Here is a 14390-nt window from a genome sequence, read left to right on the forward strand (position 1 = left end):
AGGACAATTATCCCAAAGGAAAGTTATTGTTTTGCTAATCCCGGGAACAGCTTGCGAGGGGGAGATTTGGGTCTTCTTTTAATAATGAAAAGTTAATGCGCAGCCTCTTGTAATTATCTTTATCGGAAGCCCCTCGTTTAATCCTCAGGTTTGCAGAGGACCCACCCCGAGGCGCAGCCAGCTGTAGCTGTAGGTTTGCCGGGTTCGGCTCCAGCTCGGGTTCCTCCTCGGCTCGGGTTCCGGTTCGGCTCGGGCTCCGGCTCGTCCCGGCTCGGCTGGGGGTCCGACTCCGGCTCTGGCTGTGCTGGATGGTGCGCGCAGAGACCCGTGGGGCGTCCGCGCAGCGCTGTGAGAGCTGCTGCACCCCTCGCTGGGCGCCCGCCTGGCCGCTCGCCCTCAGGGGCGGGACTGAGAGATTCTGCTTCCCGGGTTCCGCGTTGGAGAAGGGTGGGCTCAGGGCTCCGAGCGATTCAGGTTGGGTGGGCTCAAATTTTCGGAGTGCGAGCCAGGAGAGGTTTACCCACGTGTTTCGTTTCGCGCCAACTTGAACAAATATGGGCGCTGCACGTGAAAATCAGGCTTTCTTCAAATAGTCATAAAATCTGACAATAATTTGTTAGCCTCCGTGAAGAGGGGTGGGTCCCAGTAGACAGGCCCTATTTTCCAATTTACCATCCCCATTTAGGGGTCGCCAGATAAAATACTGGAACATACTTATAATTTAAAAGAATCACAGTTCGTCTGAAATTCTGATTTCACTGGACCTCCTGTAATGCAGTTTGCAAAACCTGGCGCCCTTCTCCGACGCCCTGGCCCGGCCTGGCCGCTCCCGCCTCTCTCTACTTCTCCTTCTTAAGCTCCTTCAGTGTGTGAATTTTGCGACCCCGACGGCTCGGCCATTAGAACGCTGGGGTGGGTTTGGCTGGAGGTGGAGTGGTCACGGGTTAAATGAACGTTTTCCACTCCTTTCCCCTTGGGGATTTTCGGGGAAGGCCTTGCCTCCGGCGGTGGCGTTGGAAGGCTGGAGGGGGTCATATTGGTGGTAGTGTTGAGAGTGTGGCTGGGAATGGGGCCTTGGTCTTAATGGGCGACTGGATGTGGGGAGGGAGGCTTCAGGGAGGCTGCAAGCGGGGCCTCCGCCGGAGTATCGGGAAGGGGAGAGAAGAGAATCAGGATCTGGAACCTGAGGCTTTCAGAGTAGAGGTTTAGGGAGGGGATGACTCTATTTTAGGAATAGAGTTGTCTGCTGCCTATTTTCCTCCCACCGAGAACGGGAGTGGGGGTGGGCAGGGGGACAACTGGAAAGGAGAGGAGAGAGGGAGCTGATTGAGGGGACCACAGCTGGGAGGGCGGCGACCGAAGGGAGGGAGACTGGTGGCGTCCCCATCTCGCGGGGTCCAAGGCGTGACGCATCCGCGCCCCGCTGATTGGAGCCCTCCTGGCGCCCGACTGTATAAATCGTCCTCAGAGCTGCGCTCCCTCTGCAAAGGTGACCGAGAGAGGGTCCAGCCTCGCCGCCTGAGAAGCCATGACCGGCCGGGACGCGCTTTCCGACGGACGTGCCAGGAGCAGGGCACTGGTGCCCGGAGGCCCGCCCACCGGCTCGCGCCCCCGGGGCTTTGCCATCACCGACCTGCTGGGTCTGGAGGCTGAGCTGCCCGCACCTGCTGGCCCCGGGCCGGGATCCGGCTGCGAAGGCCCCGCGGCCGCGCCCTGCGCGGGTCCAGGGCTCTGGGGCTCCTGCCTGGCGCGCGGGGCCCTCCCGCTGGGGCTCGGCCTCCTCTGCGGCTTCGGCGCGCAGCCCCCTGCGGCCGCCCGGGCGCCCTGCCTGCTCCTCGCAGACGTGCCCTTCCTGCCGCCCGAGGGGCCTGAGCCCAGCGCCCCGCAAGTCCCCGGCCGCCCGCCGACCCCGGCCGCCCGCCAGAAGCGCAGCGAGAGCGTCTCGACGTCCGGTAAGGAGGCCAGTCCGTGCCGCTCCTGTCCCTTCCCTCGGCTCGGGCGCGCAGGGTGACACTCCGGGGCCCCGCCAAGCCCAACGCAGCCCCCCAGATCTAGGGAAGTTGGGACCCCAGAGCGTGGCCTCGCCGGGGAACGCATTCTCGCAGCCGCGCCCTCTGCCCCTGGCCTCTCCTCCGGGTCTGGTGGCCGCTGCCCCGCGGACACCACCACCACCCGGTCCGGACCCGCCCTGGGGTCTCAGCGACCCGGCCGCGGTCTCCGGGGGCCTTTCCCCCGCGCCCGCGCGAGGCTCGGCCTCTGGGAACGGCGGAGGGCGGGAGGCCTGGGCCTGCCTCGTTTGTCAGTGGCACAGAACCCGGTGCCCGCCAGAGCTGGAGGGTTCGCTGAATTGATTGACGAATTGTCCGGCTCTTGGAGAGCGCGGGGCGGAGGCCTGGAGCTGTCCTCCTCCCTGTGTTGAAAAGCGAGTCTGGGTACCGCGCTTCTCCCCTCCTTCCAGCACGTGAGAAGCAAGCTCGCCCGTCTTATGGTAGCTGTGCTCAGCTCCTCAGAGAAGTCGGGGTGGATTGTGGGGAGCGGAAGGGAGCAGTGGAAATCTACAAAGACAGGGCCGAGAAATCGAGAGGTTTGGGGGGTGGGGGAAGAGAACGGAGAATTACACGAGAAGAGGTGGACGGAGAGAAACTATGCAGCGGACCGCAGAGCTGAGCATCCAGGCAGCGAGGCAGATAGAGTGCAGTGATCTCCACTGCTGATTAAAGGAAGCAGGTGGGGGACTTCCCTGGCGGTCCAGTGGTTAAGACTCCGCGCTTCCACTGAAGGGGGTACGGTGGTCCGGGAACAACTAAGATCCTGCATGCCCCGCAGCACGGCAAAAAAAAAAAAAAGTAAGCAGGCGGAATCAGCAGGCAGGCCAGTGTCCACCCAGCTCTAAAAGGACTTTGTTTCATGAGTGTCTAGGTAAGATCAAATGAACCCCACTATTAGTTGTTTCACTAAAAATGCAGGAACCACCTTCATAGGATGGGCTCCTTCTGTGTGAGGACCATAAAACTAAAGGCAAAATGCAACTGCATCCTAGTCTGTGAGGGCGTTTCTCAAGACCAAGACCAACACTGTCCAGTAGAAACATCATGTGACTGCGAGTAACGAAAGTTTCTCAAAGCCACGTTAAAAAGGAAAAATAAATAGTTGAAACAAATTTAAATACTCTATCTTATTTAATCCAATACATACAAAACATTGTCATTTTACATGTACTCAATATAAAAATTATTAATATTTTACTTTTGGGGTTATTGTCTTCAAAATCCACTGACTATTTCACATTTACAGCTGGTCTCAATTCAGATTGGCCACATTTCACGTCTCAATAACCTTATATATCTATTGGTATACCAGATTGGACAGCATGGATAGCAAAATATTATAATCCAATTTTTCTGGTGAAGTAATTGATATAGGAGTAAAACTGACATTATTTTACTATTTTTGCATTTCTTAATTCACTTTTTAGTGTTTTGAAGCAAATATGCTTTTTAACAATGAACCTGACAATAGTTTGGTCTTCTAACCTTCCTTTCAACCTAGATCTTTTGATATAATGGATTTCAAAAGATAAAGTATAGTGGAGTGGGTTCTTAAAATTATTTCACCTGCCATCTATGAATCATCTGGGCACACTCGCCAAGAATGAATTTCCCAGACCCCACTTCCAGAGGTTTGGAATCGGTACAGCAGGGCAGGGGGCCAGCTCTGATGAGGGTCTGATGTCACAAACCTCCGTCCTCCCTTTAAGAAATGTTGGTGTTTTGGTTAAGATGAGGAAGGTGAGACAGAGGCAGAAGGAAGTGGATGAATTTGGCAGCTGAAGGGACAGGAAATGCAATTAGTGTTCATGTAGCTTTAGCTTCACACAGTCTGGGGTTTGAATCCCAACCTCACTGTTGACTACCTGTGTGATCTTGGGCAAGTTACTTAATCTCTCTGTGCCTTGGTTTCCTCCTCTGTAAAAAGAAAATAATAATAGCAGCTGCCTTGGAGTTCTTTTAATTTATGGAGAATAACGGTGATAATGCATGAGCAGTGCTAAGCTCAGCACCTGGCGCATGGTGTGAAAAATGCGAGCTTGTAAATATTCACATCCCCAACAGGTTCATAGCGTCAATCCTCAAAGCAAAATCCAGAAAACAAAGTGAAAAATATGCTCACCTTTAAAGTCCTCCCTCTCTCCTTGTGCTAACAGATGAGGACAGCCCATCTGAAGACAGGAGTGACCTGAAGGCGTCCCCCGCCCCCGGCAAGAGGAAGAAGCGGAGGCATAGGTACCTGCCCTCACCCCTTTCCTTGGGACACAGTGCCTGAGAACCAGCTGGCCCTGCATTAGGGCAGCAGCGGGAAGGGCTCAGTAGCCATTTGGGAATGTAATTCTGCAGTTCCCAGGGGGCTGCAGGTCAGCCTTTGTAGCATTTTAAAGACACAATTTCGTGGGCCTTTAAAATGGGTCTTCTTAGAATGAGTTGATGGAATTCATTGAGGAGAAAAAAAGACCTAAAGAACTTTGTTTGGTTTGAACTAAATTGTGGACTTTCCAGAGGCTAATCATTCAGAGGTGGGGCATCCAGTTTTCATGAAGTGGACAAAGAGGGGCCAGGCATGGGGTCCTCTGAGGCTGGAAGCCTTGCAGCCTCCTGCGGACATGTGCCCATGTGTGTGTTCGGGCCTCCCTCCAGAACCGTCTTCACCGCCCACCAGCTGGAAGAGCTGGAGAAGGCCTTCAGCGAGGCCCACTACCCTGATGTGTATGCCCGGGAAATGCTGGCCGTGAAGACTGAACTCCCCGAAGACCGAATACAGGTGCAGGTCCCACCACCCAGAGACACCACAGAGAACATGCTGTCCTTACACGCAATGAGTCAGCCCATAGCCACCTCTAAACAGCCCAGCACTTCCCCCTCCGCACCCAAACCGAAGGTCACTTAGATGCCAGAGCCTTCCTTTGTGTTCATTTAGAGAGGATGACCCCTGTAACCTTCAAGCCTTTTTTCCTTTTATTAAATCATTCTTAAAAATTACACAGTGTGTGCTGCATCTAGAAACTATGTCAAGATATCAATGAAAAAATGACTATCACTCCATTGCAAGCCCTCAAAGAAACCAGTGTAAATAGCCTGACGAGGCCTTTCTGCACACCGCCCCCATGCCATATGCACATCTGGCCCTGGAACACGCACTCACAGGCACACAGGATTGGTCTTTGTCTTTACAGAAAGCCGTCCTGTGTGTGCCTCAGCCTCTGTGCTGACAGCACATCCTCACCAGGTCAGAAGGTATGCCACTCACTCATTCTTTTTAAACAGCTTAACAATATTCGACACTATTATTAAGATAAAGCAATCCAACAACCGAGGTTAGAAGAGACCATTGCCCTGGTGAACTGCTCCCATCAGTGTAAAATCGACTTCTTTACACACTGTGGGATACTCTGATTTTGTTTTGTCATCCCTGACTCCGTGGAAACCTCGGTGGAAACTGGTCCCGATCACCCAGCACGACCAGTCCTGCGAGCCACGAGAAAGGCCTGGGTCCCAGGTGCCCCCGGGGAGGGTGCACCTGTGCCCCTCGGCGCTGGGGTCTCCTCCCGTAAGCCCTTCTGCTTCCCCTCCCGCCTCAATCCAGGTCTGGTTTCAAAACCGGCGGGCCAAGTGGCGGAAGCGGGAGAAGCGCTGGGACGGCAGCAGCGTGATGGCTGAGTACGGGCTCTACGGGGCGATGGTGCGACACTGCATCCCGCTGCCCGACTCAGTCCTCGGCTCCGCGGAGGGCGGCCTGCTGGGCTCCTGTGTGCCCTGGCTCCTGGGTAAGGAAGAGGGTCCTGTGGCCGTGCCCTGCCAGAGATGTTGGGGGTCCCCATGCCCGGTGGCCATTGCCAAGCCAAGCAATGTAAATTTACTCAGATTCAGGCCCAGAATATCACATCCGATTTTTAATTAATTACAAGGCTTGGACTTTGATCAGTTGCCTTATTTTTCATTGGAACTATGTAGGCAGTATGTAGACAGGTCCAATCAGGCCCTGGTTTTATGAGTGGAATGACACACTTTCATTATATGAAATATGTTTCCCAAATGTTGAGAGCTGTTAGAGGTTTTGGAAACCATACAGTTCAGAGCTCATGGTAATAGGAAGCGGGAAGGCGCAGACAGTGAACCTGCAGACTGTTAACCCCTTGCACCCTGGGCTCAGGAGGTCCAGTTCCTGGTCCTGGCTCGGCCATTAATAATCTGCCGCGTAGCTGTTCTGTCCCCTAGTTTTTGGTGCTGGAACAGTCTGCACTGGTGAGGTCCAAGCTTTGAGGCTGGGCATTCTGAGGAGCTGGCACCCTTACTGGTCTGTTGGCTGTTACCAGAGACACTCGGGCTTGGAGGAATGAGTGACAGACAGCACGCTGGGCAGGGTGTGAGATTAGGATTAGGGGGCCGAGGGGGCATTTTAGGCTGGGGAGGAGGAGGGTTTTTGTTCAGCAAACACTTTTTGAACCCCTACCCACCGGACACTATGCCAGGACTGGAGAAACCAATCGTCTTTGCCCTCAAGGGTTGGAGAGCCTGGAGGGAACTTTAGGCAGGTAACCGGGCCCACCCCTCTGAGTTTACACGAGCAGGTGGGGTGGGGCTTACTGAGTCCGCAGGTCTGTGGCCGAACAAGAAACTGGGCCTCGTGCTGCCAGACATCTGACTTTTTGAGAGAACCTGGAAGTTTGACTTTTGATGTAAATCTCCTGATTTTAAAATGTTGCCAACAAGTTTTAAAATAAAAATTTAAAAATCACCATGTCATCCAAACAAGGCACTTTGCTGGCTGTGTCCAGCTGGCAGACACCAGTCTACAACCCCTGATGTTGAGAGTTACCTACGAGACTCTCCTGCAGGCCCCAAGACAGGTACCAATAAGGGAAATTCTAATGGGATTTAGAGAACAGTGACATGGAAGAAATTTACTTAATTGCTGTATTTAGAGATATTTGTTTTTATTTATTTTCCTTTTTTGCAAGGGATGCATAAAAAATCCACAGGGATGATAAGGAAAGCAGAAAGTGAAGAAAAGCTGGCAGGACTCTGGGGCTCTGACCATCTCAAGGAAGGTTCTAGCCCACATCAGGCAGGACCCCAGAGGGGCTTGGAGGAAGGCAGCCCTGAGAGCGGCTTGGAAGACGTGGCCATTGATCTCTCCAGCACCACACGTCAGGAGACCAAGAGAGCGCAGCAAGGGTCTGGTGCCCAAGGATGTTCAGACACTGAGGGGCTAGAGGGGCTCCAGCCAGGGAAGGAGGGGGCCTTATGAGGCTGCAGGTCCCCCCTCCCCCACCAAAGGCTGGAAATGTGCACATTCCTCACCAGCTTTTTTCAAAAGACAAAAGTTGTTGAAGACAAATACTCTCAGTTGGATTTTCTTCTTCTGGTGTCAGGATGAAATGTAATGCCACTTGCTTTAAGAAGACAAATGGTGACTTATGGAAAATTCCATTTCATTCTAGAATGGAAACCATTCCTTAAAGGCACATGAATCAGTTAATTTGGTGTAAAACTTTTATTCTCTTCTGTAGAACTTGAGGAGGGAGGATTTTAAGTCCAAAACCCATTTTCACTACCAGACATCCCAAGATTTGGTTCAATATACTGTGTAGACTCACAGGTTAAGTCTGCTGTCCTTACTCTGAATCCAAAAATGCAAAATTATTTAACCTACAGAGAATCATATATCTTCATAAATACTGAAGACTTCATGCAGACCTCATATGAATGAAACATAACATCTTTACCTTGAACTTGGCTTTGGACATTTTCATTTTCTTGTTAGGCAATGATTCTATGTCCTCCTGAGTGTCATTTGATCGGGTCTGTGGAACTCTTCCACCAAGAAAGCCCTCTCTCCCTTCCCTTCTGAAACAGCACAGGACCATATCTGAACAACTGTTGAATATCTATAAACAGTGTTTTAAGTTCAGACCAGGCTTCTTGGTTTTTTAAAATTTATGTTTGAGAGCACTTTAGTGACTTGATTTCGTGAATGTTTCCTTGCCTGTATTTCCTTTCCTTTATTTATTATTTAAAAATAAACATTTTGTGGTGTGCTCGTGTCTCACACATCCCCTCTGTCTGCACGTGCACCTCCTGCTGCCCCTGCCGAGGGTGCCTCCATTAGCCCGGAAACATTATACCCCAAGCGCTTCACGCTCAGGCTGCAGCACTTACCCTGCGTTGCTCTGTAAACTCCTATGGGGCAGTGTTGGTGTCTAACTCTCTTTTCTGAGTTCAGAGCCTAGAGCTTGCACCTTGTTGATGGGGAGGCTGAGGGGGAAACACGGCTCTTCTTGAAGAAGAAGGCGTGGGAAGAAGGGTGAGGACCCCCTAAGCAGGTGGCTTCCTCTGGGAATGGGCACCGCCGCCCTTCGGGCTGGGCCTAGCTCTCCCGTCTCTCCGGATAAGAAAACACAGTTTCCTTCCTTTGGTCTGTTTCTCTCATCCTGTGATTGTCCCAGACTATTGTGAAAATTAAATGTCACCTATCCTTACTGCAGCAACAGCAGCTAACAATGAGCCCCACCTTCTCTCATTCATTCTGGCACCAAGATCTCAGCTGAAGCCTGGGGCTGACGGTGGGAGGGCAGGTGCTGGGAAGAATCTGGAGGTCGCTTTCTCTCTCTCCCGCTGGACCCGCAGAGCAGGCCCTGAGCGATGTGGCCACACCTGTTCTGGACCCTCTGCTGCCTCAGGCCGGTTCTCAGATTCTTGCCTCCGTCTCTCTTCCTAGTTTATCCAGGGTTGAGTTTGGGAGAGGGAGCTAGTAACCTGTGCAACTTACATACAGCACACTCATAAAATAAAATATTACGCAGCCACTAAAAATGATAACAATGAGGCATACTTACGTGGAAAGATGTTCATGAAATGTTGCCGAGTGGGGGCTTCCCTGGTGGCGCAGTGGTTAAGAATCCGCCTGCCAATGCAGGAGACACGGGTTCAAGCCCTGATCCGGGAACATCCCACATGCCATGGAGCAACTAAGCCCGTGCGCCACAACTACTGAGCCCACGAGCCACAACTACTGAAACCCGCGTGCCTAGAGCCCGTGCTCCGCAACAAGAGAAGCCACCGCAATGAGAAGCCCGCGCACCGCAGTGAAGAGTAGCCCCCGCTCACCACAACTAGAGAAAACCCGTGCGCAGCAACGAAGACCCAACGCAGCCAAAAATAAATTTTAAAAATTAAAAAAAAATTAAACATAATTATATAAAAAAGTTGCTGATTGAAAACTCCTAAAAGAACCCAAAAAAGGATACAAGTAGAAAAAAATATGTAAAGCAGAATAAAAATGAAATAAAGAAACTTAACTGCCATAGAACCATACAAATAGTGGACAAATTTCTAGGCAAAATTATCTAAAAAAGGAGAAAACAGGAAGAGGCAAAAGAGAAAGGGACTAGAACCAGTAATATAGACCATTTTAAATGCATAAGAACACTAATGTCTCAGTTTTTTCAATCATAAAATGGGGATCATAATAAAACACCCTTGTTTTCGTGGAGATTAAATGGAAGGACGTGAGTAAAGTGCTTACCTCGGTTTCCAGCATGGTAGAGAACGAGCAAAATAAATACTATTGTTACACTATTACTGGCATTCCCGTTAGTATCAAGACCCCAATGAGAACACTTGTCATCATCATTATTTAACAACATGGGATCCACTAAGTAAATCATGGGATAATAACCGGTTGGAACACTGTGCAAACAGCGTTTAACAAGAGCTCCAGGGGCACAGCAGAACTCCCCCTGGGGGCCGCCGGGCGCAAGAAAGGGACGTGCCCAATGCGGACAACCGTGCGCTGTCCAGTGAACTTAAATCTGGGCTGGGCCTTCCAGCAGCTGGGGGACCCAGGTAGGGGCTGTCCTTCTGCCTCCTTTGCCTGCCCTGTTTGTCCAGGCCGAGGTGCTGGGCGCTCGGCAGGCTTCCTCACTCCCCATTGGTCAGAACTGCTGTCACTCTCGGGCCTAAACCAATCGTGAGTCAAGGGGGCAGAATTCCTCGTTGGGCTTAGACCAAAAATTCACCTGCGGTCCCGAAGCTCCTCTTGCCCTAAAAGTAAGTATAATTGGGCTCCTTCCAGCAAAGAAGAAAAAGGAGTGGCCGCTGACCAGCCAAGGGACAGGCTGGCCACAGGCAGGATGTGAAATAGTATATGCGACACTAAAAAAGGAGAAAAGAAGGCACATGAAATTCCTTTGAAACGTTCAGAGCATTTATTTTTGGATCATGGGTAAATGGATACTTTTGGTCTTTTTTTCATATTTTCTAAGTTTTGTAAAGTTAGTATGTAAAAATATAATAAAATAGTGATTATTAATATTAATAGTATTATTAAAATAGAAATTCCTCTTTCTCAATTTAGGGCTAAGCACACACAGGGCAAAATCTCATTTAAAAATACAATGAAAACGTTTAATGATAGAGTCCGTATTTTGCCTTCGTCTCCTGTCAGGTCAACACAAGTGCCAACTTGACAGGAAACACACAGTCCCCTTCAACCCTTACTCAAATCATGCAGCAAATTGGAATCTGACCACTGACAGCAGGACTGAATTGTTTCCAGCTTTCAAAATTGCTTTCCAGCTGAAATGTGGCTATAAAAGCCTAAAAGGAGATTTTTTAAAAATTATAATTTTAGCAAGGCCAATTTGGACAGATTCCTACTATGAACCAGTGTCACCCCTGCTGCGCTTTGGTGACAGGAGAAGCACATCAGTGCCTGAGAAACATGCGTGACTCCAGGAGATATTTTCAGAAATGACAGAAGAACAAGATATAGCAATCAGTGTCGTTTTCTTAAGTTTACCAGTATAAATACAATAAACTAAAACTGTCATTCTCTGTGGTCTACAAATCATGTCCATACTGTCTTTTTTTATTCTCACAGCAGGTGAGAAACTGAGCTGCAGAGAAATTAAGTGAACTTGCTAAGCTGATTCTCAAGTTTATAAGGCTCAGGGCCAGAAGAGCTAAGCCAGCCTTGAAGCAGACGGAGGCGGCGACTTGCTCTGCCACATGTGGACACTTGGGTGAAGCTGTATGGTCAGGCCTGAGAGTGCTGGCTGGGGAAGCAGACAGACCCAAGAGCAGGGAGCATACGCGCGTGCGGATACAGAGGTGGCAAGGCCGGCCACGAAGGAAAGGGCTCACTTTTTGATACGTTATTGGGACAATTGTTTATCCAAATGGGGAAAAATGAAATGGACATCAGTTTCACACCTCACAGGAAAATATGTCCAGGCGGATTAGACAAATGTGAAAGGCAGAACTATAAAGCTTTTAGATGTTTGGGTCTAGAAGATGCTTCAGTTGCCCCAAGGCTGTGGTTCAAAACAACCATTTTATTTTGCTCACAGTTTTGTGGGTCTTTCTTCAGCGAGGCTTACCAAGCCTCAGCCCCTCTTTCCATCCATCTATCATCTCATCTCTCTGTCCACACATTATATTTTTCTGAACCATTTGAGATGAAGATGCATACACCATCAGACCCCTTATCTCTGTTTTTCCAGCTTGATTGAGATATAATTGATTGATATACCATTGTGTAAGTTTGAGGTGTACCATGTGATGATTTGACACACGTGTAATGGCAGCCAAAAAACCCCAGGCCATTGATCTGATATTGCTTTTGGGATTCTTAGAGCCTCACTTTGGAAGCTGAGTAGGGATTGCAAAGGTTTCAGAATCCTGGGAATGGGACCAAGGATTTTGTCCTGGATATAGCTCTAGGGAGACCTGCTCTCAGAGAATTACTGTAAAACTCTCTGTTTTCCAATGTTAACTTCTGCTCATCCAGGTCCCGTTCACAGGATTTTATCAGGGACCCCACAGGCTGCTCCATACCCTGTTTTGATGCATGACCACCTTCATCTACACCCTCTAATATTGCCAAAGTTTGCTCCTCTGGGGAGTTTCTCACACAGCTGTGTTCTGCCCAAAATAAGCGTGCTGTGTCCCTGTCACCACTGATGGTCCCTGTTAGTGTATGCCCCACGTGCAGGGCTCCCTGATGATGCAAAAGGCTCAACAACCTTAGGACAGAAAGCACTGATCTCCCAAGTGTATTGTATTCTTTCCCAAATCTATTACCCGGCTGGTGAGAGCAGAACCACACCCATGACATCCGGGCCCAAGGAAAGGCACGCAAAGCTGTTCTTACAGAAGCATCCTCCAAGTTAAGGCTTCCACACAAGGTATCTATCAAGGGATTTCCCTGGTAGCACAGTGGTTAAGAATCTGACTGCTAATGCAAAGGACACAGATTCGAGCCCTGGTCCGGGAACATCCCACATGCCACGGAGCAACTAAGGCCATGTGCCACACTACTGAAGCCCGCGCGCCTAGAGCCCGTGCTCTGGAACAAGAGAAGCCACCGCAATAAGAAGCCCGCACACCACAATGAAGAGTAGACCCTACTTGTGGCAACTAGAGAAAGCCTGCGTGCAGCAATGAAGACCCAACGCAGCCAAAAAAAAAAGGTATCTATCAAAAGGGAACAGTAGGGACCCATGGTTTCGTTCTGACTTCTTTGGATCCTCTCCACTTCTTAAAAATTCATCCAAGGCTGGCTGCCTTTTCGCCCTTTCCATCAAAATAAATGGATAAATAAATAAATCATCACCAATAACATGCTGGCGCCACCTGTTGGCAGGCATGTGGCTGTGCTCTGGCCTGACTTGCGGGTCAGACATCTAAAAGCACAGCTTGAACACGGTTGTGTAGAGGAATTTGTTTTTCTACCCATCCTTCCAACCCACCCACTGAGTCACCGGCTGTGGTGGTCTCCCCTTTGAAATGTCTACAGTCATGTAACTGTCTCGTTAGCCACCCTTTCTGTGGTTAAACTGCCCAGTTTATGATACTTTGTTATAGGAGCCCACACGGACTCAGACACAAAGGCCTCATCTTTTCTCAATTTATCATCATTTAAAATAAATAATTCCCGTTATTCCCTATGCCCAGTCCACCACCTTAATCTCTCTCTGCCGTGTACACTAGATCTCTCCTCTCCTTCCCCAGAGTGTCTGTCCCTCAAGTTCAGGGCTGCTCTGGGTGCAACTAGCCTTCGTTGATCAATTCGCTAGAGAGACAAAGACTGTCTGAGGGCCTCATTGTTCAGGAGATACTCCTGAACTTCCCTTGATGGAGACGTGGCTTCGAGGCCCATGCTGTGTTCTTCCTGTCCACTGGTCCTGAAGCAACTTTAAAGTTAAAGGCAGAATCCATCGCCAGGTGGCAGTGTTGGCCAGCTTTAAAGTTTGTCAAAATGGGCACTGGGTATGAGAAATTTGATTGTTTTGTTTTCTATCCCTCATCTTCCCATTCAATCAATCCATAATCATCAATCAATCAATTCAGATTCATTGGGCCCCTGCTGAATCCACACACACCCTCCTGGATTCTCAGCTGGTGCCTTCAGGGTTGGGCTCTGTTTAATTTCTTTAGGACCCCCAGGGGCTGGCCCCAGAGGAAGCGGTGTCCACCCCAGGCGGTCAGCACATGTTTGCTGGCTGACCCTTCCCTGTCGTGGCCTTTGTCTCAAGGTCGTGCTCGTATCATAAACCCTCACATTTGGGTGGATTGAGCTGAGAGGCTGGGGAGCCCCAAAGACATTCCTGAGGCCCCGGGTAGGGATGGTGACGTGTTTTCAGCTGCCTCTGCTTTCTCAGGCAGAAAAAGAGACCGATCTCTAAGACCAGCCCAGAAGCTGCTCCCTGGTTTCACTCCGTACCTCTCATCCTCCTCTGATCACTGCCAAACGAGCGTCTGAGCAGGGATTTCCACTGGCCTGAGACCATGAAGGGGACAAGGCAGCCACCGCTGAGCATCGGTACCTTGGGTTCAGAGTGAGGGGACTGCACAGGCCTCTGCCGGACGATGGACCTGCAGGATGAACCACGAGGACAAGTGGCCACGGGGGCTTTCTGGCGTGTGTGGGAAACCCACGGGCTGTTCAGGATGAGGTCTTGGTGTGGGAGCTGGCTCTTCTGAGCAGTGTTGCCCTTGGCCGTCCTGCCCCCTTGCCCTTGGCAGTAGAAGCATCCTCCCCCTCTACCTGCCCGCTGCTCGCGGTTCGGTCTCAAAGGAAACTCCGAGACTCAGCCGAGAGCACCTTCCCTAGTTGCCCAGCCCCTCAATTTTTAATTTTATGCGTGTCAAAATACAAACGTTCCCAGCCAGAACTGCTGCCATTCTCAGAAGCTGTTGGACCAAAATCTGTTTATCCCTGGTTGCACTTGAGTCCAGGATACAGTTGGTTCTAGGGGGAGCGGCTTCAACAGGAGACCGCAGGAAGTGAGCTGGGGTTCGGGGGTAAAGGGAGGGAGGCATGGTGACTTCACT

General features: G+C 50.4%; 1 protein-coding gene across 2 annotated transcripts; it reads left to right on the forward strand.

Annotated features, from left to right (window-relative positions):
* Nucleotides 1-1528: 1528 nt before the first annotated feature.
* Nucleotides 1529-10950, forward strand: VSX1 (visual system homeobox 1). Of its 2 annotated transcripts, XM_061209516.1 has the most exons (5): nt 1529-1952; nt 4205-4283; nt 4692-4815; nt 5638-5818; nt 7013-7302. In XM_061209516.1, exons 1-5 carry the CDS (start codon nt 1529-1531, stop codon nt 7300-7302), a joined length of 1098 nt encoding a protein of 365 aa, XP_061065499.1. The 2 variants fall into 2 exon arrangements, with proteins under 2 accessions (XP_061065499.1, XP_061065500.1); XM_061209517.1 differs by lacking the exons at nt 5638-5818; nt 7013-7302 and adding an exon at nt 10936-10950.
* Nucleotides 10951-14390: the final 3440 nt, after the last annotated feature.

Source organism: Eubalaena glacialis, chromosome 13 (genome assembly GCF_028564815.1).
Source record: "Eubalaena glacialis isolate mEubGla1 chromosome 13, mEubGla1.1.hap2.+ XY, whole genome shotgun sequence".
NCBI lineage: Eukaryota > Metazoa > Chordata > Mammalia > Artiodactyla > Balaenidae > Eubalaena > Eubalaena glacialis.